Here is a 25,459-nt window from a genome sequence, read left to right on the forward strand (position 1 = left end):
TTCTAAAGATAAATAAATAAATAAAAAGATCAAATTAATAGTAAAAAAAAATTAAAAGATCCTACCTTATTCTCATCAATTGAATCAATTTGTTCATCTGAATCTTTAGCCAATTCTATTATTAAATGTCTCCCATATAAATGTGAATGTTGTAATTGCTCAAGTGCAGCAAGGGCTTCTAACTTCCCTAAAAACTCAACAAAACAATACCCTCTGTTAGTACCATCATATTTCTTTGGAATTCTTACAGATACAACAGAGCCAATAGCTCCAAATAAATTTTTTACATCATTTTTCGAGGCTTGAAAAGGTAAATTTTTTATTAATAACTTATTTGAGATCTTTGATGTCTTCTTAATAATATTTGGGTCTAAATTAACTATACCATTTAATTTAGGCTTTGAATCTCGTTTTGACATACTTAATTGAATAATATGATCATCTATTACAGTCCCCTGCATCTTCTTAATACATTCCCTTGCATTTTCTATAGTATCAAATTCTAAAAATCCATATCCCATAGATAATTTTATTTGATTATCATCCTTGTTAACAGTTTTTTTTATAATAGTTGATTTTCTAAATCCATTAATATTTCCAAATATTTTAAGTAAACAATCTTCACTAGTCTTAAAATTTAAACCTTTTATAAAAATACAAGTCGTATCTTCTAGTTCTGTTGTTGGGACTTCAGGCTTATTAAAGTCCTCAGTATCATGATTAGTTAAAAATATATTTATAGGTGCCCATTCTAAATATAGAGGAGCATTTTTAAAACGACGAAATGCCAATTTTTTAAATGCAATAGTAGCAGATGAATCTTCTAAATATTGTACAATTGCTATAGTCCTACTTGGACTCAAACAAAGACGATTTATACTTCCATAAGGACTGCAAATTTTTTGAAGATCATCAATAGTAGTATATTCTGAAGGAAGATGTTTTAAAATTATTGTATCACTACTACGAATAATATTTCTATCTTTATTGTCAAAAACTAATTTAGAATTGTAAAGATCTGTCCCTTTTGCTTCAAATGTCTTAACAGCAATACCCTCTTTACGTAACCATTCTTTTGTAGCTGAAATTACACTTGTTTCTGCCAAAGCAACTCTTACAGCCAAATCACTTGATTCTACATTAACTAAATCATGTTTTTCAATATTCATATTATCTGTAATAGCATCTATTGCTGAGTTTGCACTAACATATAAAAGATTCCATGTATGTTCATCTTCTGCTTGCTCTTTCTTCTTTAATATAGCTTTCCTTTTATAACTACTAAGGACACCAATATTTTTATGATTTATTTTATCTTGATTTAAATACTTTGGTTGATATTCTAAAGCAGGACTTACACGTATTATCCGACCTTGAAAAAGAGACATATGAGATTCTGATAGTGCCCGTACTGCATGTTCAGGAAAAGCAAACTGTACAAAACCACAACCTTTAGAAATCCCTGTTCTTTCTGATTTAACAATATGAGTACTTTTTACTTCTCCCCAAGTACTAAAGTATTCTATTAAGTCTTCTTCTGATGTTGAATAGGGAAAATTTAAAACCATTAAACGTCCACTTGATAAAGAATCACCATTATCTATTTTATTTTCAATATTCATCTTATTTTGTTCATCTATATTATCTAAATCTAATTCATCATTTAATTTTTTATCTTCATCTTTATTATTATTATCATCAATAGTATGTAATTTAATCCATTCTTTGTCATCTATATTATTTCCTTCAGATCTATCTAATTCTTCTATCCCAGTACTATCATCATCTGTAGATTCATCAAAAAATATTGTATGCTTTCTTACTGTATTTACACCACATTTTGTTGGTTTAACATCTATTATTTCTGTAATATAATTATCTGTACCTTTCTTGTTTTGTATATTATTATTTGGAATATCTACACTATCTAACCAACTACGATTATTATTCTTTACTCTCAATAATTGTGTAAATTCTCTATCATCTAAACTTTTATTTATTATAAAATTCATTGATTCATTTTTGTTTCCTATTTCTTTTGTATTGTTCTTATTATCCTCCATATTTAATAATTTTCTTTGTGAATATCTACTTTTTGGGATTGGAATATCAGATGAACCAGGAGGTAATGCAAATTCAACTGTAATACGTGATGTATTAATAAATGTCCCATTAAAATATTCTAATGCCTTCTTAGCATCTTCTGTATTTAGAAATCCAACAAAACCAAATCTTCTACTTAAATTTATCTTCTTTGGATCCTTTGAATATTTCTTAGCAATTCTTACATCTGTTATAGTACAATTTATAGAAGAAAAATGCTCTCTTAATCTCTTTTCTGTTAAATAACCCGGTAAATTCTTAATAATAAGTCTTGTAGAACTCTTTTCATATTTATTCAAATCCTTTAAACAATTAATATCATTAGAAATCTTATTTATATCCCTATTTAGGCTCATATCTAATAATAAATGTAAAAAAAAACTGTCCTAATGATATATAAATAATATTAAAGAAAAAAAAATATTGTAACATGGCGGGAAAATATTATTGGATATAGCGTGATTTCTATTATTAAATTTATATAATCAGATTATTTTAAATTTCCTTTCTAGTTATAACTATATATCAAAAATTCTATTCATTAAGTATTAGAAATCTTCTCAAAATTGTTTGAACAGAATAATTCATCTGCATTATTAAATATATGTGCATTTCGTATCTTAATACGTCGTCTTTTATTATCTGTCTGAATTTTACCCTCAGATTTATGAGAACGCCTTTTTGAATTCAATAATGAATTATTATTAGATCTATTTAAATCAAGTAGACACTTTACAGCTTTATCACCTTTTATTTGACGTATAATTCCTTCTAAATTTATATCTTTATTCTTAATTATAGATCTCCATGATTCCCTTATATCATTATCTATTTTTAATTCCTCAATATTCATATCCTCTGCTAAAGGATAAAGAACAATACCTTTTAAATTTGCGCAAGCTTCACAAGGTCTTTGTGACCAAAGAGGACATCCAGGACCATTTGAATAACCAATACTACCATTTCCTCCATGTTTACAACGAATTCTACCAGCAACTTGTTGCTGTCTCAAACATCTTACTGTTCTTTTACTAATTAATGAACGTATCCAACGATCCATTAGAGAATTTGCCTAAAAAAATTTATAATATAAATATTTTAAATGAAAAAATTAAACTAATATTCTTACCTTTAATAGTTCATCATCAATGCATAAACCATCATTATGACGTCTTACATATGCTAATAATTCAACCTCACTCTGAATATTTTCATATGGAGATTTATAACTATACTTTAAAGTATTCAAATCTAAAAATATTCTTTCATGATTATGTAGATTACTCCAGAATTCATGATCTGAGGGTAATAATACACCTTCTTTAACAAGTTGTGTTTGTAATTCCAATTTCTTCAAAGGTACTGGGCTTGATTGAAGAATATTTAATACTTTATGTAAAATATAAGATAATGGCCTATCATCAATAGTATTTAAGGATGAATTGGAATTATTCATAACAAATTTCTTGTTAAGCTAATGTTCAATTTAAAGGTTTGAAAACTACAATTGTGCATCTAAGCGCTTTATGATACTTAAGAGTGAAAATAGCTATGGCATTTATAATATTTTATAAGTCTAATAATTTTTTATCAAAGTTAAATTATTGATACTATATAATAATAACTTAAATATCCTATTTTAAAAAAAAATCGGGTATATTGTAATAATTCTAATAAAAGGATTATAATAAATATAAAAAGTGAGACGCCAACGTTAATACACTCCCATGATCATGTTCCACATACATTAGAATACTTGTATCTTTTTTTTCAGTAAATATACATATCCCATATATAAATTAAGTAAGATTTATATATCTTAACTATTTTAAGAGTAAGAATATGTTAATATTTGAAATAAAATGTATTAATTATAATTTGAAATATTAATATTGGAAATGACTTCATATTTACCACCTGATTTACTACCTGAAACACCTTTAACAAGGACACATTTGGTTTATGGACTTATTGCATTTAAAATTATTATATTTTTACTTATAGTAGGAATATTATTAATATCTATTTTATATAGTGATGATACTACAATTATTGTGGAGAATTTTTCTAAAACAATTATAAATAATGGTTTACCAGGAATTATATTATATATTATTTCTTTTTCTATATTAACTTCTTTATTCTTTCCTATGGAACCATTAATTTTATCTACAGCATTTTTTTTATGTAAAATTTATGGTTCAAAATTGGGTATAATTATAACTCTATCAATGACACTTTGTGGTACTGCATTAAGTGCATCATTATCAGTTTTTTTAACAAGATTTATATGTTATTCAGCAATAAAGTCTATTCTAGGTTCACATAATCTTTATATGGCATTAAATTCTGCTGTAAAAGAACGTGGATTAACTTTTGTAATATTTTTAAGATTATCACCAATTGTTCCTTTTACTATTAGCAATTATATATTAGGTTTGACTGATTTAAAATATATTGATTTAATATTTGGTACTATTGGTTGTTTACCAAATCATTTAGCTTTAATAATATTAAGTTTATCTATATCTAATACTCGACACAATAAATGTATATTTTGTTACTCTTGGAAATATGGTATAATTGGATTAGTTGGACTTATTTTGACCCTTTTAACATTTCTTTATATAATTTTTGAGACTCGTCGTAGATTAACAAATATATTTGGTGATGATCAATCTTATTCATTTCATTCTATTAATGATGAACCTCAATCTCTTGAATATGTAATACAACCTTGTATTTTAAGGAATTTCGATAATCAATATATTGATTATAAATCTTAAATATAATTTTAATACTTATATAAATATATATTTACCAATAAAAATATTACAATAATATATTTTAAAATAATTTAAATAATACAACATCTTAATAGGTTTATAATAATACTTATAAAATACTACTATTATTAAGAAATACTTTATTAGCAATGATATATCTATATTTAATATTAATTACTAAAACACTCTAAACATTTCTTAAATTTGTAATAATAGATTTTAAAGTATGATAATATTTATTAGATTCACTTATAATGAGATATGCATTAATTTTCTAATAACTCTAACTTAATAATAAATAGAAATATTATATAAAGATAATATATTTTGATATTAACTTTTGTTATTTTAGTAAAAGATAGTATATAAAATTAAGATATATTAATTAGAATAGTTGAAGTTGAAGATAGTAGAATTAATAATATAATATTAAAGATTACTTTCTTCGTTGTAGCAACTTATTCATTTTTAGAAATAATTTATTGTATAGTTCAATACTATATGAAATATATAACTAATTATTTTTTTTTTAATTTAGATATTTACTATAACAAGAAAGAAGATTATCTTTTTTTAAAATATATATAATAGTATTATAATTTCATTTATATGAAACAAAAGTTATATAATAATGTCTAAATATTTATTTACAAAAATTAACATAATAAAAAACTTATTTATATATTAATGTTTTATTTTTATATATTTCATATTAGTATTTTATATAATCTACAAATATAAATTCCTTTTAGATTATATTTCGTCAAAAGATAAGAAATAAAATAGATTATATAATAATTTGTATTTGTTTAGACTTTAAATATTGGAATTAAGATAATATTTTCAATAAGACAAAATTTTAAAATTATGAGAATATTGGGTGATTTTATGTATTATAAGTAATAAGTAATAAGTAATATTTTAATCTAAAAACAAGTTTCTATTAGACTATTATTAATATTATATTAACTCAAAATATTAGATTTAGTCTATGTATATTTGAAGTTATGAGTAATTATATAGAAGTAAATTTATAATATTAGAAATCTTTTGAATTAATATAGAAGATCACTTTTATATAGGAATTATTTGACTTTTCAAGTGTGTCAATATTAAATCTATTTATTGAACAACCTATTAGAAATATGTAATTAAATAAATTGTGTTTAATAATTTATAATTGGGAATTTTGCCAAAATATTAAAAGTAAAATATTATTTTTATATTAGAAAATCTTTTAATATTTTACTATATATAATTAATTTTTTATTTCATTAATTTAATAAAAAAAAAATTGAAGATAATTAAAAGTATTTATTATGTTAAAGCAGTAGAAAGGAGTTTCAATATATATATAAGAAGTATAAATCTTTAATATTTAGTAAATAAAGTAGGATAGCTAATTTTATAAGTATAAACTTAATAATAAGACCTAAATTAAATAATATAACTCATGTCTCATAAATGACTTCCCTTGATAATCTGGTATATTTGGAAAAAATGGAACCAAAGCATCTTGACTACCAATATACAAGTTGTTGTATAATTTCCAATAAACGGTTCTAACCTTCCTAGCAGGGTGGAATAATCCTTGTAATAAATATAATAGAATAGTACCGGGACCAACTGAAACTCTAAAAGCATCTATAGCTTCAAATACTGCCTGAATAAGATGAGGAGATGTCTCTAAAATATTTGGCCAGACATAATTTAATAGATGGATCAATGCATCATCACATCCTAATCCTGCTATTCCTAAAGCTAAATGTTTACAAGCCCAAGCTGCAGTTTGACGATGTACAGGATCTCTATCAGTTAAAGCAGATTCTAATAATGGTGTAATTGCATAAACATAATTTTTTGACATTTCACGAATATATTCAAACATAAATGATAGAGTTTTAAGAACTCCATTTTGTACATTCAAATCTGGAATACGATATTCATTCATAAGAGCAGGTAAAACTGTATATGGCATACATATATCTGAGATAATTGCAATTGCAACAGTTGTACAAACTCTTAATTGACGTTCTTGTACCCTAAGATTGTTAAGTAATGTTACTAGAACATCATGAGGTCCTATTGTTTTCGCAATATAACCAAATGTATTAACAGTAGCTCTTCTAATAGATTTTTTATTAGCTCTTAAAGTATCTAATAAATCAAAACATATTCTATCCCATTCTTTTGGAGAAATAAGATCTCCACCACGATTAGCACAACATCCTATCAGATCTATTACATTTTCCTGAACTTTCTCATGCCTATTTTTAAGTATTGGAGTTAGTCTAGGTAATAGATCTTTTATTGGTGGACTCATTTTATCTATTCCAATAACATTGATAATTTCTTTCAATGCACCTATTATACTCCCTAATACCTCTGGATATTCTTCACCTAAATATTCATATAGGAATAAACCAATATGACCTAACATCTCTTCTTCATCACACTGTTTCATTATTCCTACAATTCTTGCTATTAAATCTGCTGCCATCTGTCTAACCTTTGCAGATGGAGTATTAAGCCTCCATCTAATAATACATGATATTTGTGGTAAATAAGGTTTTGCAGCAGTTCCAAGTGAACTTAAAATACTTCCAAATGAATCGATAATAATTGTTGAATCATCATCTGTATGTTCTTGAAAAGCATATAAAATACCATCTATAAGAAGTTCTTGTAAACGATTATCAATATCTATAACTTTTGTTAAAGAGATCATTTTATTAATAGTTTCCAAACCCATCTTCCTAAATGATTCATTATTATCTTTCAAATATTGAATTAAAAATTTTAATATACATTCTACACCAGTTTTTTGTGATATACTTACAGTTGTTTCTACTAATTGTTTATATGTACGCTTATCCAATGCATTTCTAGGTATCCATAAATTTGAAAAATATAATGGAATAATTTCTAATTTAAAATATTCAACTTCAACACCATTTGTTAATATACATTGTTGAATAACCTTCAATACTATTCTTTTCATCTCATCATCAGGGGTTGAAAATTCATTTACTAAAATCGGTGCAACTTCATTTGTATAATAATTAGCATGGTGGGCATCCATTAATGGAATTATCTGACCTATAGCCTTCAAAAATGCAGCTAATCCCTTTCCACGATATTCTTTTATACCTTTCCAAAGTGGTCTTAAAATATTATCAAAAGCTTCTATACCATATGGAGCTGAAGCTTCTGCTAATGCTGCTATACTTAATGCAGTGATCATTCTAACTTTCTGATTCTCATCTACTAAACCATGTGATATAATTTGAACTAAATTCTTTAAATGAGGTAATATAGCACATCCCATAATTATTGCAATTTGCTGAACAATCTTAATTCCAGTATGTCTGGCTTGCCAACTCTTCTTACTTTGGCATACTGCTTGTAAAAAAATAATTAAAGAGGATATCCCTAAAGCAGATGCAATTACTGCAAATGCTCTTGCTGTTGTATTACGTACATATTCATCTGGATGATCAATATCAGGACGCATTGTTGCAATCATTGTTGCTAAACCAACAGCTTTAGATAAATTTGAAATTATTTCACGTCCTTCCATTCTAGCATAATATTCTTGATCAATTAACATAGGTTCAATCACTACTAAAATTTTATGAACATATGGTCTTACAAGATCCTTTAATTTATATAGAATTTTGTCCATAGCTTTCACTAAAATATGTCTCTCCTGATCCTCTAATGTTGATAACATTAATAATGGTAGTATATTGTTGAATAAAGGACCTGCCCCTAATTCTCTTGCATTCTCTGTTATATATCTCATTGCTTGTCTACGTTGTTGTGGGTTTCCATTTTTTAGCTTTAATAATGATGTTAATATCTGTCTTTCTTTAACTTCTTCTACAGATAAATCATCTTCTGATTCATTAGAAAAAAGTTTTGCGAAAAATGAATAATCTTCTGCTTTTAAGGCTAATTCTCCAAGTTCAGCATGATAAACTATTGTAGATGTACCTCCAATTAAAATATCATTGCTATGTTCATTTTTAGATTCAATTCCTGAAAATTCTGGGATTTCATAGAATTCTTGACCAAAATGATTTATGGAAGAATTTTTTAGTCGTCTTTCACGTAATACATCATATCCTTCTGGAGGATCTATTATCTCATAACCTTCCTTAGGCAAAATCTTATCTAATTCTTCATCTGTCCAAGGTTTATTACGTTCGTATATTTCCTTTTGTAAACGATATTTCAAAATATCATCTGGTGATAATTTTACACTTGAATTTATTTCACTCATATTATTATTTGAATTCAGTTCATCTGATTGACTTTTTAAGGGTATTAAGTCCCATCTAGACCTTTTTACAGGTTCATTCTTGTAGTTATTCAGTAACTTATCATCTTTCACTACAATATTATTCTTGATATCATCATTTTGAATGAATGGAATTACATCCCATCGTTTCCTTCTACTTGAGCTATTCTTATCATCATGAGAAATTTCTAACTTTGTGTCTTTTGTATCTTCAAAATCTATATCAGTAGAAATGGCATCTTGTTCAAATGTGGCTTTTAAATGCATAGAAAAGACTTAAAAAACAAAGAAAACGGGAAATGAGTAGCTGGAAAATAGGCGCATTTCCTCAGTGTATTAATTTAGTTACCTATTTTATTATTTATACTAGGAAATAGTGAATCAATCTTGAATAAAATAGGATAATCATATCATAAGCTTATATAACACTAATTCTAATATATACCTGAGTTCATATTTCCTTCAATATTATCCTAAGATATCCTCTACTTATATATAGTGATATATTCCTAATATATTATATATACAAAATATATGGGATCCACCCAATACTATCTTTTTTTTTTCTTTTTTTCTCCTTTTTTTTTTTTTTTTTTCTTTTCTCTCCTTATTTATTAATCTAGTTATAAATTTAACTACTCTCAATTATCTCATCTACCTAATATCTTTGTGATATTTATAACAAAATTTCTCACTACTATAATTTTAACTTAGAATAAAATAGATCGTAAATTATTATAAGTGTAGAACTTATAAATTGATAAAAATATTTCATGCTTATCTGTACTAGCGAACATCATGTATACCGTCTAGTATTAATATTTATAATAATTACCTATAGATACAATAGATAATAGTAAGCTGGTTAGGAAAAACTAGTGGGGTATAGACCCCCACTTCCCGCCTTGCATACATTCCATATGGAAACGTGCCTACTAAGATTTCATACGTAATTTTCATCTACAAGAGTGGGGTCTGTCAATGAAATATTGCTCTTCAAGTTTTTTCCGTGTGATATATATTTGAAGTAGCTAATTATCTAAAGTAGTTAGACGATATTCAATACGAGTCGAATAAGATTCTATTAAGGTATGTTAACATATTACAAGGGAATATAATGTAAAATAGAAATATTAGAGATTGAAATAACAAATTTGGGGACTTTATAGACAACTTTAAATTATTCAGCATGAGAGAGATTATTCATATTCAAGGTGGCCAATGTGGCAATCAAATTGGTGCCAAATTTTGGGAAGTTATATCTGATGAGCATGGGATAGATCCGGTAAGTTTTATACAAATTAAGATAATATTTGTGTCAATATGACTTGACTCTTTCTGTATATCTTTTAGTCAGGGACTTATCATGGGGAATCAGATTTGCAAATGGAACGTGTGAATGTATTTTACAATGAAGCAGCAGGTGGACGTTATGTACCTAGAGCAATATTAATGGATTTAGAACCTGGAACTATGGATTCAGTTCGTGCTGGACCTTTTGGTTCATTATTTCGTCCTGACAATTTTATTTTTGGCCAGAGTGGAGCTGGTAATAATTGGGCAAAAGGTCATTATACAGAAGGTGCAGAGTTATTAGATGCTGTATTAGATGTTGTAAGGCATGAAGCTGAATCATGTGATTGTTTACAAGGATTTCAGATGACTCACTCCTTAGGAGGTGGTACAGGATCAGGGATGGGTACATTATTAGTTGGAAAGATTCATGAGGAATTTCCAGACCGTATAGTGCAAACATTTTCCGTTCTTCCATCTCCAAAAGTATCTGATACAGTTGTTGAGCCATACAATGCGACTCTTTCGATACATCAACTTGTTGAGAACTCTGATGCTGTACAGGTTGTTGACAATGAAGCTTTATATGATATTTGTTTCCGAACTTTAAAGTTGACAAATCCTTCTTATGGTGATTTGAATCACTTAGTATCAGTTGCTATGTCTGGTGTTACTTGTTGCTTACGTTTTCCTGGTCAATTGAATAGTGATTTAAGAAAAATGTGTGTGAATCTTGTACCTTTTCCACGTTTACATTTCTTCATGATTGGTTTCGCTCCATTAACATCTCGTGGGTCGCAGCAATATCGAGCTTTATCTGTTGCAGAGTTAACACAACAAATGTTTGATGCAAAAAATATGATGTGTGCATCTGATCCACGTCATGGGAGATATTTAACAGCTAGCGTAATGTTCCGTGGTAGAATGTCAACAAAAGAAGTTGATGAACAGATGTTATTAGTCCAAAATAGGAATTCTTCCTATTTTGTTGAATGGATTCCTAATAATATTAAATCATCTGTATGTGATATACCACCAAAGGGTCTTAAGATGGCCTCAACATTTGTGGGGAATTCTACGGCTATTCAGGAAATGTTTAGACGCATTGCAGAACAGTTTACATCAATGTTTCGTAGAAAAGCATTTTTACATTGGTTTACTGGTGAAGGGATGGATGAAATGGAGTTTACTGAGGCTGAGAGCAATATGAATGACTTGATTTCAGAATACCAACAATATCAAGATGTTCCAGTTGAGGAAGATGAATATCCAGAGGATGATCATCATCTTGATGGTTAATTTCAAAGATAATAGTAATTCTTTTTTCTTTAAACTAGGGGAGGGGGGAAGATATACAATACTAATGCAAGTTATTTAATTATTGTACAGAGCTCTCTAAGTATTATTAGTTCGGGGACATAATTTACAAACATTACCTTTCCCTAGATACCTATTTAAATAGTACTGAATATTACAATTATCAAAGTTATTAACACTTTGATATTTGGTATCTATATTAAACTACTACATCATATGACCTATCATTTTTCTCAGTTTCATTAATACACTGCTCTACATTTTCTAAAACTGCCTCTATTCTCTCTGTTTCTTGTATTATTTTGTATGATTCTCTTGTTATGGGAGTGTAAGGATCTCTATGTTCATTTTGTTTATCTAAGTTACCAATTGATGTATTCACATAAAACCCAGCTTGCATTGATATGTTATCTTTAGGTAGGAGGCATCTTTGTCTCTTTATAAGCCTCGAAACTGTATCTTCAACAATAAGGGAATTCATTTCATTTTGAGCTTCTATTGCATATGGATTCGGATCATCATATGCCCATTTCACACTAATATTATCACCACATCCATTACCGAGTTTTTGTCCATCCATTGCAATTTTGGCAAATTCTGCAGATGCTCTATAACTATAACGTATGAAAGCAATATTTTTATTTAAAATCACTCTAGAATATTCAATAGGTCCCCATATATTAAATTCTTTATTTATTTGGTCACTTATTATTTTATTATAATTCTCCTTTTGCCTATCTATAAATATCTCACCTATAAATATTGTTCTACTATCCTTCTTAAAACATCCAGTTCCACTCATATCATCTTTATGTTGTGCATGTCTCTCTCTTCCAAAAATATCATACATAGGTGAAAGGCCATCATCATCTTCACGTGTTGGTAAATGATGATAATATTTGCACGAGGCACCATTAGTACAACAACCACGAGCAAAGTATAAACAAAATGAGGGTAAATTATTCCCTGGTTCAGTATCTGCTTTAGTCCACCCAATATCTTTAATTGGATTGCAACGTGTTTGAGCAGGTAATCTTGTACGTTTCGCATAATCATAAACATATCTTCCATACCAAATATTATATTGTTCGCCTCCTTCTATATATGCAATATTCTGCTTAGAATTACATTGAACTCTTGCAGGACGGCCTAAATCAGTTACACTTGGTTTTTTATCATACTTTAAATACACTTCTGTTGTATTATCTGGCATATCCTTAAATATGCTTCATTTTCAACTCGTAGAAAAATCACTAACATATGGCCTCAGTACTGAATACTCCCGCGTACAACTAATTATACTCGTAGAGCTGCATCACGTGGAATATCTTCAAAGCATAATTTAATTTTTACCAAGATTATCTATAAAAGATCAGGGCAAAATGGACGAAGATCAAGTGACCTTTAGTTTTGGATATAGTAAATTGGAAGTTATTGATGAACCAGAGAAAAATACTGACTCTGATAATATGAAACTAATTCCAACAAATTACTATATGGATCTTTTTTATAGCCAACTAGCATTTTCTTATTATAGCTCTTTGTATTTTCAATGGCTTCAATATTATTCAAAAATATTGAATGGAATTAAATTTAATAGTAGAGAATGTCAATTTGATACTTCAATATTTTCATTATTTAGACCTGTAACGGACCTCAATAAATATAATTCTTCTATATCTGAGGACTACGGAGATATGATATCATCTACTGATAATATATCATATAGATATTACTGTTGTGAACCACTATTGGCACAAATTTATGATTATTCACTAAAACCTCATAAAACTAAGCAACCATCTGAATTTACTTTATTAGGAATTTATGATAATGCAAATAACCAATTTGTATATCATAATGAAAGGAGATTTTCCAATAATCCATGGGAAAGGTACCATGTTGTAATATTTATTAAGATCTTGTTGATATTTTTATTTTTTGATGTATCTAGGGAACTTTATGTTTCATTGTTCACATTTTACTTTTTATATGTTCATGGGATTTTTGATGATATACAAGAAATTTTGGAAAATTTGTCATCAGTTCATCCTATTGAAGTTACATTGGCTAATTTAAGAAGGCAAAGATTTATGTCTGAAGGAGATCAATCAAACTTAAACCAAAATTTTGTCGATGACAATATTGAATTTACACAAGAAGATTTTGAAGAGATACAAGATAAGGATATTATAACTGAAGATTCAGTATTTATTAAAAGTGAATTTGAAGCAAATCAAGATTCTATTGAGTTTAGTGAATCTAATTTAAATATTGAAGAAACTGAAAATAATGAAATTCAGAAAATATCGGATGAGAGTTTACAAATAAAAGAAGCATCTGATGAATTGAACACCATAAACATACAAATATCTAATTGGACTAGGATTTTATATCAATCTATTTTTATGTATATTATGACTCTGCTACCGTGGTGGAATCCTGACCCTGCATATTTGATATGAGGTTGCATTTCTTCATTAAATAATGCTAAATCTATCTTATTTTCTCAGCAAAAGTTAGTGAATTTATTTTTAATAATACTAATAATATTAAAATAAATTTAATTATTTTATAATTACATTAATGGTATGTGAAACTTTTGAGTAACTTCGTACATTTATTAAATTTATATATGTATTTAAGTTAATTAAATAATAAATATAATACTTATATTTCATTAAATTTAAGATATATAGACTTAAGAGATATTTTATTAATTTATGTATTACCGAAATAATTTGTAAAAGACTTTAAGTACATGATTTATTCTTCAAAATATTAAGCTTCATTTTAACTTTCTTAGTATATATTACAATAAAATTAATATTATATGAGTAATGTCTTAATTATAATTACAGTAGAAAGAAGTGATATTTCCTACCTTCTATAAAAAGTAAAAAATGACTTATTTTTCCATACAATATACAAAAGTGATATATTTTACATTTGAGTTATATATATTTCCATTGTTATTAATTATTACTATATAATACTTTTAAAAACTTATTAAGATCATTTATATTATAGAAATTCAAAAAGGCACGTTAGTATTAGGTGTGTGCTAAGCGTGGCATCACCTAAACAAAATGACACATCGTTTTATAAATATTTAGTGATCAATAGTTAAAGGATTCCCCAGTTACATTCAATTCATAATGAATCCATTGAGAACAAATTTTCTTTGGAATAATAATTACTATAGAAGTAAAAAAGTTAACTTCTATAATCCTCTTTGGGCCTCTCAGCTATTTGAAGCTTTTCAAATACATCTCTCTAAATAATTAACAAATAAATAGGTAAATATAAGACAAAGTAAATTATATATCATTTATTCCAAAAAATATGACTTCTCAGACAAATAATTTAATCTATTTGTCTGTAAAATAGTATATATTTAGGATTTATTATAAGCGCATTATCTTCATTAATAATCAAGTTTTTAAGAGATTATTAATGCTATACTACGCTTGTATACATGAAATGAGATAAAGCAATACTAACCTCTAAACTCTTAGCTCCAATATCCATGCAAAATAGTATATTTGAATCTAATGTTTCAATAATAAAGGGCTTATTTTGATTTAATTGTTTAATAATCTCTATAGAAGGAGGATCACTACAACAATTTAGAAATTATACAGTACTCAAAAGAAAAGATATATTCCAAAATATTAATTACCTTTTAATAAGAAGTCCTCTTTGACAGATAACCATTATAGAGATATTTAATATGATGAAATACAACACACCTAACAAGACGATAGTGTTTGCGGTAAGTGTTAATTTTAGAAATAAAAAAGTAGTTAGAACAGGAGAGCTCATATTATTTTTGAAATAACATCTTGAACAATATCTTCATCGAAAAAAGAATCTTTTCTCTTAGATTCTTTATTATCACTAGATTGAAGTTTTGGTCCATAACTATGACTTTGAATCTCTAGACTTTCAAAATTATCTCTGGTTTTACTTGACTTTGTATCTTTGTTATCTGCAGAAATATTTTTGCTATGTCCTTTACTTTCTAGTATTGTCAATTGCCTCCAATTTCTCATTATTTTTTGTTCTTTAGGATGTGATATTGCTTGAATCCACATTTTTTCACTTGCACTATTTGGACAAATAAATATCAAAACTTTATTAGGTACCATTATTTCAAATCCCCTAATCTTTCCCTTACATTTAAGATGTTCCAGAGCACTGTTTTTATTGAGTAATTCTTGACTTGCAATTTTACCAATATAAAATAGTTGTTTCTCAAATGTTGTTCCATTTTGAATTATATTATCATTTGTAAGCTTGATAATTAGAGTACAAAAGTGCTCTGATACCACATATTCATCCTGTAAAATGCTACGGGATATTGCAGCTTCAAAGTTTAAAAATGGTATTATTACCAGAGTAGGATAAGCTAATAGCAAAACAACTTTTTTAAATGCACGAGTTCCTTCAAGCCCCCTGACAAGTAATGCTTCAGCATTAGTAACATAAGATTGACCTATTCTTAATTTGGGATCTAAATTTAGTTCATTTTTATGTTTTTTACAAGTTCGCAATTTATTTAATCTTTCTTTTCTAATAGATAACAGATCAGGTATATTCTTTACATCATCTGAAGAATGCATATCCCTAGTCAATAGAAGCAATTTTTCCCTATTATTACTAATTGTTTCTGAAGGAACTTCTAAGGGTTGTATCTTACAGCTTGGATCTATAATAGGGTCTAAAGATTCTTTTTTATGGTGAATTACCTTGTTTTTTGTATCTTGATTAAGTAATTTCGCAATACCAATACTAGCAATTGAATCTTGTAGTTCTTGATTATCTCCTCTTAGCATAGATACCCATCTCTCAGCTACTTTAAATGTTGAACATGAAAATACCCAAGAATAAAGAGTTTTTCCACAACTCACTTCACAAACTTCAAAACCTTCATTTATTGGCTGCAAGGTTGTTGATTTTCTACTTAAATATGAAGATAGTTCTTTTGTAATTGAATCTTCATGTATTGTGTGTATTCTTATACCTGGGTGTCTAATATCTGTAATGAATAGTGCATCTACAGGTTTTTCTACAGTCCCCATTTTCAAATTAATGAGAATAGTTTCTTTCTCCTTAATTACAGATGGATATTCTACCACTTCCTCTAAAGATGAATCCAAATCTTTCTTATTTAGTTTTGGGTGTGATAAAAGTATACTTTGTTTCCCTTCATTATCCAGTTCAGAAGAGTTGTGATCTTGTAATTTTTGAGAATTATTATTACCATAATCATAAAGTAATATAAATGGAAAACATAATTTCAAAGTAATAGGTTTTAAGCAATCTTGAATAGTTGTATCTTGTTGTTCTTTATCAGATAATTTAATGCATGATGCCATTAAGATACCCTTAAGATGTACATAAGCCTCAAAATACTCTTTTGTATTAGGTATATCAGATCTCGATGAATAATTTCTTTCTAAATATTCGTCCCTTCCTACGGTTGTTATTTCTAACTCTTTATTGGACTTAAGCCCATTTTGAAGGGAAATTTGATTTTTAGATAAAGACCCATTATTTATCTTATCAGTTATACGCAAACCTTGTATATTTTTCAACGACTTTAGCTTATTAGCATTATGTATACCTAGCCACTCTTTGAAACTTACTAGATCATTTGGGTGTTTATTTAAAATATTGTTAGACTTTTGTTTAGCCTTTGCTGGAGGTTTTTCTATATTATTGGTATTATAAACAGCCTTAGAAGGATTACTTCTCAAATTTGCATTCTTATTTTCTTTTATTTTATTTGTTATTATTTTATGTACACGGATATCTTGAAGTTTTACTTGTTTTACTTGATTTCCTTTTTTAACTGAAGTTTTAAAGTAATCTAATTTAATAGTATCAACGACAGATATATCACCAGATGCTATTGTACAGATAGCTTCAGAAATATTTATAGCATTATTTAAGTGTTTTTGAATATAAACTTGAGTATCTTGCAAAACTTCAAGTACTGTCAAGTTATTTAAGTTCCAATATGGAACGCTAAGGTGCTGTAATTCAGGAACTAGTACCTTATAAGTTGGGTCCAATGTTCCTTTAACAATATTACTAATTCTTACATACCTATTTAAGGTATGGCTAGGCATATCTTCTGAGATTTGAAGTAAAATACTAGATTCACCACAAACACGAATTAACAAATTGTGAAGGTCGTCACAACTCTTAGATATATTTTTACCACCTAAGCTAACTTTATCACTCAATAGTTTTAATTCTGCATGTAAAAGATCCTGCTCTGCAATAATCGCATTTATTAAGGCTTTTTTAGCATCTTCTACATTTAACAAATTATTTTGAAATGTGTTTTTTCTTTGGGATGCTAATGCAGATACTTCAGTTATTTTTTGCCCCAAAATAAAAGCAGAAGATTTCAAAAATGACAAACATTCTAAAAGCCTTTTTTTAACCCTTGGTATTGCCTCTGGAAGAGTCAAAATAAAATGAGATTCATGGCTATCCATAATAATACAAGTCTCGCATATAAGTTTGTAATTACAATTTGTGCAACAGTATGCCAAATCTTTATTAGTATGTATCTTACATTTTATATTCTTAAATTCTGATGAATTTACAGATTTATTTGCATTCACTAGTGTAGAATTTTGAATTGAAGTAATATAGTGTAGTGTACTTTTTGCATGAGTCATTGCTACACAAGTACCACAGTAGAAACAAATACAAGTACCGCAATAAACAGTACTCTGAGTAACCCAACAGTGCATGCATAATCTATCCTTCATTTCTGAAGGGACTGTATCTATATTTTCATCATAACTTTCTTTTGTTTCTTTCATTCCTAGAAAATATGAACTTCTTAATGTAACTTTTACACCTCTACATATATATTAAACAATATTTCTTATCTAACTTAAATCAATATATTGTATACAATCATATTCTAGTAGTAATTTATTTACTTAAATTTATTTAAATATTCAGCCCACAAGTTCAACATAACTAAAAAGTTGTTATAAGTACTAGTAAAACGTCCTGTCTAAGTTAGACCTGACTCTTCATGTAAACCTAATGGAATCAAGTACACAAACTTCATCTCCTTCCCCTAAAGAATAAATTCAAATTATATAAAGATCACTAGATTCTAGGCCAATCTTAGATTGAGCAACTATTGCATACTTTCCAGTAGCTATTCTATTAGATTTGCACACAGTCCATTTAAGAACTTTCTTATTATTTAGGCTCAACATGTTAATGCCACATGAATCTAAATATGCACGATTTCTAGATTCAAAATTCTCTATTTCCTGTATTAATATTTGATTATGAGGAACAGTATTCCATGAATGATCAATATTAGGAGTCATTTGTTTGTTATATGAAGATAGTATAAATTTTTTATCTACTGTATCATTTGGTAAAGATACTTTCTGTAACATTAAAGTGTTTTGATTCTGATCTAGTATCTTCGAGGGTTTCAAGGATGATATTGTAATAATGCTCATATCTTCAATATGGCAAATATAACGTAAAATTCTCGCGATTATCTGGATAATATCTCGTACTGACTTCTGTTTAATATTTTTGTCCTGGAAAAAACGATGAGGACCAAGTATTGATGTTATAGAATCAATTATAACCAATCTTATTCTTGAATTATTTCTTCTATTAAATATAGGAATATTATATAATAACTTGATTAGTTCATTAGTATTTTGTATAGTTGTTACATGTATATTTGATAAAAGAACCCCTGTATTATCACTTAATTCTGAAGTTCCTTGTGTTGCTTGAGTATTTACCAATTCTCCAAATACTTTCTGAAAACATTTTTTTATATATATAGAATCAAATCCACTACTTGTAGTTTGGATATATAATGTTTTATCTACTATTTGTTTGGATTTATAAGAATATAAATTATTTGATCTCCCATCCATTGTATTTGCAACAATCCAATGGCAAATACGACGAATAATATGTATATTAGGCCCAAATAAGTCGATAACTTCCCCATAAAAGAAACCTCCATCAAATAAATTAGTTAGAGATTCTTCACCAAGCTTTATTGGAGCCTTTAATACTGAAGTATTCCACGAACTTGATGAGTTCCAGTTGTTTCTTGCTCTCCTTAATAATTGTGTACCTGTCATAAATCCCAAATCAGACTTATCTGAATGAATATATTTGTTTGGAGTAAGTATTATATTTATTAAGTTTCTTAGAATAGATCTACAACTCTTATAAATATCAGAACACTGCTTCTTTGATAAACCTTTCTGGTGAAGATTATCTAATAATATCTGAGGTATTGTATAAACCCTATTTAGTTTAAGTATATCCTTAGTTTTATCATCTATATCCAGTAAATTATATATTATATCACTACCTGATAATTCTTCATTCATTATTGTATGCAGTTCATTATTATCTTGAAAATGCCACGTTAATCATTCTTAGCGGTTTTTATAGTATCAACTATATATAATACTACTAAGTTTAATTTAAATATTCATATTTAGAAATATGTAATAATGGATCCATATACTGTCTTTATTTATTATACTATTTTAACAAATTAACTACATATATAACCAAAATTTATTATATTGGAAATAAGGATCTATTTATTACCTCGTAATTTCTAATATAAATGACTGTATAATCTCTTAAAATCAATTTTATCTATTTCATTAAATACCTTAAATTCATAATTTTTTTATTCTTTTATATTCTTATACTCTTATTTATATTTATTGTATTAAAATTTGAATTCTAAATTATATTGAAGATAGTACTTATATAAATTACAAAATCATTTAAAGAGTTATATTCATGAAACATTTTAAAAGGATTTTAGCAAATTTTTAGACTTTTTTTTAAGTATATTACTATTATAATAATATATGTGAATCGTCCATTTGTGAAAATTGTCATATTTTACAACATGCAAGCTAAATATTATATATAGATATATCAGTAATGGTAATATTGTATAGTCTTTTAGTATTTCTTACAAATATTCAGTATTCTGTACTTTGGAATGATTCTTTAAATACCTCTAAATCTAATTCAACTATTATACTCACAGCATTACCACCTGTGACCATATTAGGAGAACCTAAAATAACTTTAGTAGTTCCTGCAAGAAAAGTATGCCACAAAGGATTTTATGATGATAGATATAATGTTTGTACATATTTAGATCATAATGATGAAGTAACTCCAATATATTCAGTAAGTTTAAATATTTGAAACTAAAAAGATAATTATAATATCAAATCCTGATTCAGCCATGTCCAGGAAATGCAACAGTAGTTGAAGGATATTGCATTGGGATGATGACATCAGAATATGAAAAATACTGTCCAGGAAGGTAACAAATAAAATAAAAATATATCAATATCTATATTCATTATTCATAATTATTTAGGTATAAATTAAATAAGGAAGAACTTTGTATTAAATCTTCATCATATCAAGCTCAAAAAAAAATTTGTCCTGAAGGTTTTGAGTTAAAATCTAAAGGGCAAAGTGTAGAAAAGATATATAGATGCGTTAAAAAAATGTACTCTAAGCCAATAAAAGTACCAGCAACTGATATGTTTGAATATGAACATGATTCAAGAGACTTCTGTAGAAAATCTGAAAATCATTATTGCACTGAAAAAAGCCATACAAAGCCAATTAAATATGTAATTCAATGTCCAAAAAATGCAAAATTGATTAAGTCACTAGATAATTCTAAGGCTACATGTGAAACTAAGGTTACAGTAATACCTGATTATGATAGAAATTGTGGTGGAGCAGATTCGGGTTAGTTATAAAAATATTCAAATATTCATTTATACTTTAATAAATTGATTTTTAATATTTAATTAGCTTGGTATTGGGATGAGGATTCTGCTTCATGTATAAAAATTAGAACTTCAGAACCAAAACTTCGTTGTCCATACCCTCATCCTAAATTAGGACCAGGTTTAGGTGATTGGGATACTCCTGAGTATCGCCCACATCCAATATATAAATGTTTGGCAATACGAGGTAGAGCTAAGATTATTGGTAAGCTATATAATATATTTATATTATTGAGTTTATTTTAATATTTTATATTATCATAAAGGATGTCCTAAGGGATACTCACTTAAGAGGAGAAAATGTTACCGAATTATACATCTACCATTTGAAATAGATTGTAAACATGTGGAAGGGTATGTAAATTCCTTAATAAAAAAAATTTTAATTAAAAAAAATTAATATCCTTTTAGATTTAAGTTTGAGTATGATTATGATACTAAGATTGGTGTTTGCAAGTTTACTCATGTTGAAAGTGACTATATTGGATTACCAAGTTATCCTTCTGCACGTGAAGCTCTGACTTCTCATCAGATATTCAAGAATACAAATGTTGAAAATATATTGCGTGCTTATCAACAAGGTTTATTTAATCTTCAAATGATTGAACAAGAGTTAATGCAAGAATTTTCACATCGTTAATATTAAGGTTAGTCAAGGGTCCAGTATTATTTTAAACTCTAGAAAAGAATATATTCTATATATAAACGAGTATAAATTAATAAATAAGTTACAGTATATATTAAATAGTAAGATTTAATTTTATTTTAAAATATTGGTAATATTAAATTTGGAAACATCCTGAAATTATACAGCACCCTAATGTCATAAGATGACTTCGTGGGAATATACCGCTCAATTTCAAAATTTAGATAATTTAATAGTAACTACTTGGATATTTAAACAATATTTAAACAACAGTAGTCCCTAGTATATACAGAATGATGTGGAGTTCCTTAGAATTAAGTCGTCCAATATTAAAGGCACTGAATGATCTTAATTTTGTTAATCCAACTCCTATTCAAAAAGAGGTTATTCCTCTAGCTTTAGCTGGTAGGGATATTCTTGCTGAAGCTGAAACAGGAAGTGGAAAGACAGCTGCATTTTTATTACCTACAATTGAGAGACTTCTGAAGTTTCCTGGTATAAGAGCTAGGAAAATGTCACCTTTAGGTCCAACAGGTGGATTAAATGCAACTAAAGTTTTGATTTTATTACCTAGCCGTGAATTAGCTATGCAGTGTTTCGATGTACTTGAATCACTCATTAAATATTGTTTAATTATTACTAGATGTATTGTTACTGGGGGAATGAGTCAATCTCAACATGAAGTAACATTGAGAAGCCAACCAGATATAGTTATTGCCACTCCAGGTAGAATATTGGATATGCTAATCAATACAATGGGTGTCCATCTTGAACTTTTAGAAATTGTTATATTAGATGAAGCAGATCGTCTTTTAGACATGGGGTTTCGTAGAGAATGTCTTGAAATTTTACGTTATGTATCTCAATGTAGACAAACAATGTTATTCTCTGCAACTTTAAGTAGAGGTGTTACTGATCTTGCATTACTTACACTTAGGAACCCTTGTAGAATATCTACTATAGGGTTAGGACGAAATGCAATACTAAGTAATACAGAAGGTATAACATCAGATGTATCAACTATAGGTCTTTCCACAACATTAAATCAAGAATTTGTGGAATTAAATGAAGAGAAAGATCGTGAAGGAGCTCTTTTTCATATTTTATCTAAAATATATACAGAACGTGTAATTGTATTTTTTCAGACAAAGAAGGAAGCACGTAGAATCAGTATATTATGTAATATACTAGGATTTTCTGCAGTTGAATTACATGGTTATTTAACACAAGAAAAACGAAATGAGAATTTGGCACGTTTTACGAAGGGTGAATCAAAAATATTATTAGCTAGTGAACTCGCAGCCAGAGGTTTGGATATTAAAGGAATTACTGCTGTTATTAATTTTACACTACCATTAGAGGCCTCTAGGTATATCCATCGTGTAGGTAGAACTGCTAGAATTGGTGAAAATGGAAATAGTATTACACTTTATTCTCAATCTGAGAGATCTAGGCTTAAATCACTAATGAAGCAAGTGCTAAGAAAATCAGGATCTAGTAGTTCCACAACTAAATTATGTAATTTAATGAAGAAACTAAAGTTTTCCAGTAATAATATTTCATATTGGTCAGAGCGTATTTTAGAATCTGAACCGAAAGTAAAGCAACAAATTAGAGCTAATATAGCTGAAAAGGAGTTACGTTTAGCAGAGTTGGAAGCTAATAAGGCAGAAAATATTTTAATTCATAAAGAGAATATTAGTGGAAGACCACGTAAGAAATGGTTCCAAAGTACACTACAGAAGGAAATAGCAAAAGATCTGTCGAAAAGAGAATTGATTGAAAAAGCAGGTTTTGACTTGAATGAATTAAATGATATTACATGTAAAGGTTTATTATTAAACTCCGACAGGAAGAAGAATCCTAAGGAACAAAATCATTTAAAGAGGAAATCTCCACATATAAATTATATTAGTAACCCTAAAAAAAGTTTACTTGGTACAAAAAAGAAAGCACTTTAAAAGTAGGAAGATTAAATAATTGTAATTTAATATAGCGGCTGTCTCACCTTTTTAAATATAGTAAATATAGTAGTAATAATTAAAGTTTAAATACAATTTTAAGAAATATTTTTTAATGTCTAACTACGACGAACAAAATGTCTTTGCAAAGATTTTGAGGAGTGAAATACCTAGTTATCAAGTTTATGAAGATGAGAATTGTCTAGCCTTTCTTGATGCATTCCCAGTAGTAATGGGTCATACAATTCTGATACCAAAAACTAAATGTATAAATATACTTGACACTTCTGAAGATGTAGCATCCAAGGTACTAAGTAAGCTACCAATAATAGCTGAGGCAGTTAAAAAAGCTACTGGTGCCACAGGAATTAATATTATTTCAAATGCTGGTGGCGATGCAGGACAGGCTGTCTTTCATACACATTTCCACATAATTCCAAGATTTTCAGAGGACAATTTGTTGGCTTTTCCAAAAAGTATCGGTACGATAAATATTGAAGAGGCTAGTCACATTCAAAAACTCATAAAGTCAAATTTAAATGTATAATATTTTTAATGTGTACATTTGTTTAGATACACTTTGGTGGTTACATATTTCAATATTAATATAAAGATAATTTAAGTTAGCTTAGCATTTCAAGTTATTGTTGTATATTAGATAATTCATTATTTAGACTTTCAAATAGCGTGTAAATTATACCTATTGAGGTAGTTAATTCAAACCACATTACTAGGAACAAATTTTCACTTTGAAACTCTCCAATCATAAATTTCCCCTTTTCTGTTTCCATATAAAAATTGCTACAGGAATGATCTGTAGTATTGTATTCATTCAGTGCACTAACTAGAATAGCAGTGACAATTTGTACATCATCTATATTAATCTTTTCTTGATTTATTGCAGCAGATAGTATACCACCATCACCCGTGGAAATTCTGAAGTATCATGTTATAGTATTTCAATACAAAATAAAATAGAATTTAGAAGACTTACACAATTGCATCTAAGTTCGGTTTACTTAATAATTCAATTTGCAACAATTTTGTTAGCTCTGTAGCTTTAATCATGATAGAAGTATAGTATTTAATGAAAAGATATTGAATATAGGTATTAATTTAATAACACATATTTTGCCTATAGCGATATGTTATGAGGGTATTGTGGAGGTAAATGTTAATGCAACTTT

The 25,459-nt window shown here is 27.6% G+C and overlaps 13 protein-coding genes across 13 annotated transcripts, besides 29 other annotated features; 6 read left to right on the forward strand and 7 right to left on the reverse strand.

Moving 5' to 3' along the window:
* Nucleotides 1–8: 8 nt before the first annotated feature.
* Nucleotides 9–57: a sequence feature (AT_rich).
* Nucleotides 30–2,459, reverse strand: CMU_021160 (multiple RNA-binding domain-containing protein 1, putative; the record flags this gene model as incomplete). The annotated part of the gene is made up of 1 exon (XM_002142666.1): nt 30–2,459. One exon carries the CDS (start codon nt 2,457–2,459, stop codon nt 30–32), a length of 2,430 nt encoding a protein of 809 aa, XP_002142702.1.
* Nucleotides 2,460–2,495: 36 nt separating this feature from the next.
* Nucleotides 2,496–2,528: a sequence feature (AT_rich).
* Nucleotides 2,529–2,569: 41 nt separating this feature from the next.
* Nucleotides 2,570–2,606: a sequence feature (AT_rich).
* Nucleotides 2,607–2,644: 38 nt separating this feature from the next.
* On the reverse strand, nt 2,645–3,559 carry CMU_021170 (uncharacterized protein; the record flags this gene model as incomplete). Its single annotated transcript, XM_002142667.1, has 2 exons — nt 2,645–3,175; nt 3,233–3,559. The coding sequence occupies 2 exons, from the start codon at nt 3,557–3,559 to the stop codon at nt 2,645–2,647; spliced, it is 858 nt and encodes a 285-aa protein (XP_002142703.1).
* Nucleotides 3,177–3,227: a sequence feature (AT_rich).
* Nucleotides 3,560–3,659: 100 nt separating the features above from the next.
* Nucleotides 3,660–3,754: a sequence feature (AT_rich).
* Nucleotides 3,755–3,948: 194 nt separating this feature from the next.
* Nucleotides 3,949–3,997: a sequence feature (AT_rich).
* A 4-nt stretch (nt 3,998–4,001) lies between these two features.
* Nucleotides 4,002–4,889, forward strand: CMU_021180 (uncharacterized protein; the record flags this gene model as incomplete). The annotated part of the gene is made up of 1 exon (XM_002142668.1): nt 4,002–4,889. The coding sequence occupies one exon, from the start codon at nt 4,002–4,004 to the stop codon at nt 4,887–4,889; it is 888 nt and encodes a 295-aa protein (XP_002142704.1).
* Nucleotides 4,079–4,137: a sequence feature (AT_rich).
* Nucleotides 4,202–4,236: a sequence feature (AT_rich).
* Nucleotides 4,867–4,970: a sequence feature (AT_rich).
* A 207-nt stretch (nt 4,971–5,177) lies between these two features.
* Nucleotides 5,178–5,277: a sequence feature (AT_rich).
* A 25-nt stretch (nt 5,278–5,302) lies between these two features.
* Nucleotides 5,303–5,323: a sequence feature (AT_rich).
* Nucleotides 5,324–5,393: 70 nt separating this feature from the next.
* Nucleotides 5,394–5,633: a sequence feature (AT_rich).
* A 450-nt stretch (nt 5,634–6,083) lies between these two features.
* Nucleotides 6,084–6,210: a sequence feature (AT_rich).
* Nucleotides 6,211–6,321: 111 nt separating this feature from the next.
* On the reverse strand, nt 6,322–9,459 carry CMU_021190 (HEAT repeat family protein; the record flags this gene model as incomplete). The annotated part of the gene is made up of 1 exon (XM_002142669.1): nt 6,322–9,459. The coding sequence occupies one exon, from the start codon at nt 9,457–9,459 to the stop codon at nt 6,322–6,324; it is 3,138 nt and encodes a 1,045-aa protein (XP_002142705.1).
* Nucleotides 9,460–9,748: 289 nt separating this feature from the next.
* Nucleotides 9,749–9,793: a microsatellite.
* A 212-nt stretch (nt 9,794–10,005) lies between these two features.
* Nucleotides 10,006–10,026: a sequence feature (AT_rich).
* A 355-nt stretch (nt 10,027–10,381) lies between these two features.
* On the forward strand, nt 10,382–11,784 carry CMU_021200 (tubulin beta chain, putative; the record flags this gene model as incomplete). The annotated part of the gene is made up of 2 exons (XM_002142670.1): nt 10,382–10,477; nt 10,546–11,784. 2 exons carry the CDS (start codon nt 10,382–10,384, stop codon nt 11,782–11,784), a joined length of 1,335 nt encoding a protein of 444 aa, XP_002142706.1.
* A 217-nt stretch (nt 11,785–12,001) lies between these two features.
* CMU_021210 (uncharacterized protein) lies at nt 12,002–13,015 on the reverse strand (the record flags this gene model as incomplete). The annotated part of the gene is made up of 1 exon (XM_002142671.1): nt 12,002–13,015. One exon carries the CDS (start codon nt 13,013–13,015, stop codon nt 12,002–12,004), a length of 1,014 nt encoding a protein of 337 aa, XP_002142707.1.
* Nucleotides 13,016–13,184: 169 nt separating this feature from the next.
* CMU_021220 (uncharacterized protein) lies at nt 13,185–14,267 on the forward strand (the record flags this gene model as incomplete). The annotated part of the gene is made up of 1 exon (XM_002142672.1): nt 13,185–14,267. One exon carries the CDS (start codon nt 13,185–13,187, stop codon nt 14,265–14,267), a length of 1,083 nt encoding a protein of 360 aa, XP_002142708.1.
* Nucleotides 14,268–14,327: 60 nt separating this feature from the next.
* Nucleotides 14,328–14,383: a sequence feature (AT_rich).
* A 37-nt stretch (nt 14,384–14,420) lies between these two features.
* Nucleotides 14,421–14,500: a sequence feature (AT_rich).
* A 108-nt stretch (nt 14,501–14,608) lies between these two features.
* Nucleotides 14,609–14,637: a sequence feature (AT_rich).
* Nucleotides 14,638–14,774: 137 nt separating this feature from the next.
* Nucleotides 14,775–14,831: a sequence feature (AT_rich).
* Nucleotides 14,832–15,623: 792 nt separating this feature from the next.
* CMU_021230 (uncharacterized protein) lies at nt 15,624–18,647 on the reverse strand (the record flags this gene model as incomplete). The annotated part of the gene is made up of 1 exon (XM_002142673.1): nt 15,624–18,647. The coding sequence occupies one exon, from the start codon at nt 18,645–18,647 to the stop codon at nt 15,624–15,626; it is 3,024 nt and encodes a 1,007-aa protein (XP_002142709.1).
* Nucleotides 17,573–17,608: a microsatellite.
* Nucleotides 18,648–18,758: 111 nt separating the features above from the next.
* Nucleotides 18,759–18,789: a sequence feature (AT_rich).
* A 137-nt stretch (nt 18,790–18,926) lies between these two features.
* On the reverse strand, nt 18,927–20,216 carry CMU_021240 (uncharacterized protein; the record flags this gene model as incomplete). The annotated part of the gene is made up of 1 exon (XM_002142674.1): nt 18,927–20,216. One exon carries the CDS (start codon nt 20,214–20,216, stop codon nt 18,927–18,929), a length of 1,290 nt encoding a protein of 429 aa, XP_002142710.1.
* A 294-nt stretch (nt 20,217–20,510) lies between these two features.
* Nucleotides 20,511–20,595: a sequence feature (AT_rich).
* Nucleotides 20,596–20,681: 86 nt separating this feature from the next.
* Nucleotides 20,682–20,716: a sequence feature (AT_rich).
* Nucleotides 20,717–20,790: 74 nt separating this feature from the next.
* On the forward strand, nt 20,791–22,305 carry CMU_021250 (uncharacterized protein; the record flags this gene model as incomplete). The annotated part of the gene is made up of 6 exons (XM_002142675.1): nt 20,791–21,045; nt 21,102–21,184; nt 21,242–21,624; nt 21,691–21,870; nt 21,932–22,019; nt 22,077–22,305. The coding sequence occupies 6 exons, from the start codon at nt 20,791–20,793 to the stop codon at nt 22,303–22,305; spliced, it is 1,218 nt and encodes a 405-aa protein (XP_002142711.1).
* Nucleotides 21,190–21,256: a sequence feature (AT_rich).
* Nucleotides 21,630–21,689: a sequence feature (AT_rich).
* Nucleotides 21,877–21,924: a sequence feature (AT_rich).
* Nucleotides 22,033–22,068: a sequence feature (AT_rich).
* Nucleotides 22,306–22,375: 70 nt separating the features above from the next.
* Nucleotides 22,376–22,455: a sequence feature (AT_rich).
* A 149-nt stretch (nt 22,456–22,604) lies between these two features.
* On the forward strand, nt 22,605–24,272 carry CMU_021260 (DEAD/DEAH box helicase family protein; the record flags this gene model as incomplete). Its single annotated transcript, XM_002142676.1, has 1 exon — nt 22,605–24,272. The coding sequence occupies one exon, from the start codon at nt 22,605–22,607 to the stop codon at nt 24,270–24,272; it is 1,668 nt and encodes a 555-aa protein (XP_002142712.1).
* Nucleotides 24,273–24,320: 48 nt separating this feature from the next.
* Nucleotides 24,321–24,389: a sequence feature (AT_rich).
* CMU_021270 (HIT domain-containing protein) lies at nt 24,388–24,819 on the forward strand (the record flags this gene model as incomplete). The annotated part of the gene is made up of 1 exon (XM_002142677.1): nt 24,388–24,819. The coding sequence occupies one exon, from the start codon at nt 24,388–24,390 to the stop codon at nt 24,817–24,819; it is 432 nt and encodes a 143-aa protein (XP_002142713.1).
* A 94-nt stretch (nt 24,820–24,913) lies between these two features.
* On the reverse strand, nt 24,914–25,340 carry CMU_021280 (uncharacterized protein; the record flags this gene model as incomplete). Its single annotated transcript, XM_002142678.1, has 2 exons — nt 24,914–25,208; nt 25,267–25,340. 2 exons carry the CDS (start codon nt 25,338–25,340, stop codon nt 24,914–24,916), a joined length of 369 nt encoding a protein of 122 aa, XP_002142714.1.
* Between the last annotated feature and the right edge of the window lie 119 nt (nt 25,341–25,459).

Source organism: Cryptosporidium muris, genomic scaffold (genome assembly GCF_000006515.1).
Source record: "Cryptosporidium muris RN66 scf_1106632373455 genomic scaffold, whole genome shotgun sequence".
Classification (NCBI taxonomy): Eukaryota; Apicomplexa; class Conoidasida; order Eucoccidiorida; family Cryptosporidiidae; genus Cryptosporidium; species Cryptosporidium muris.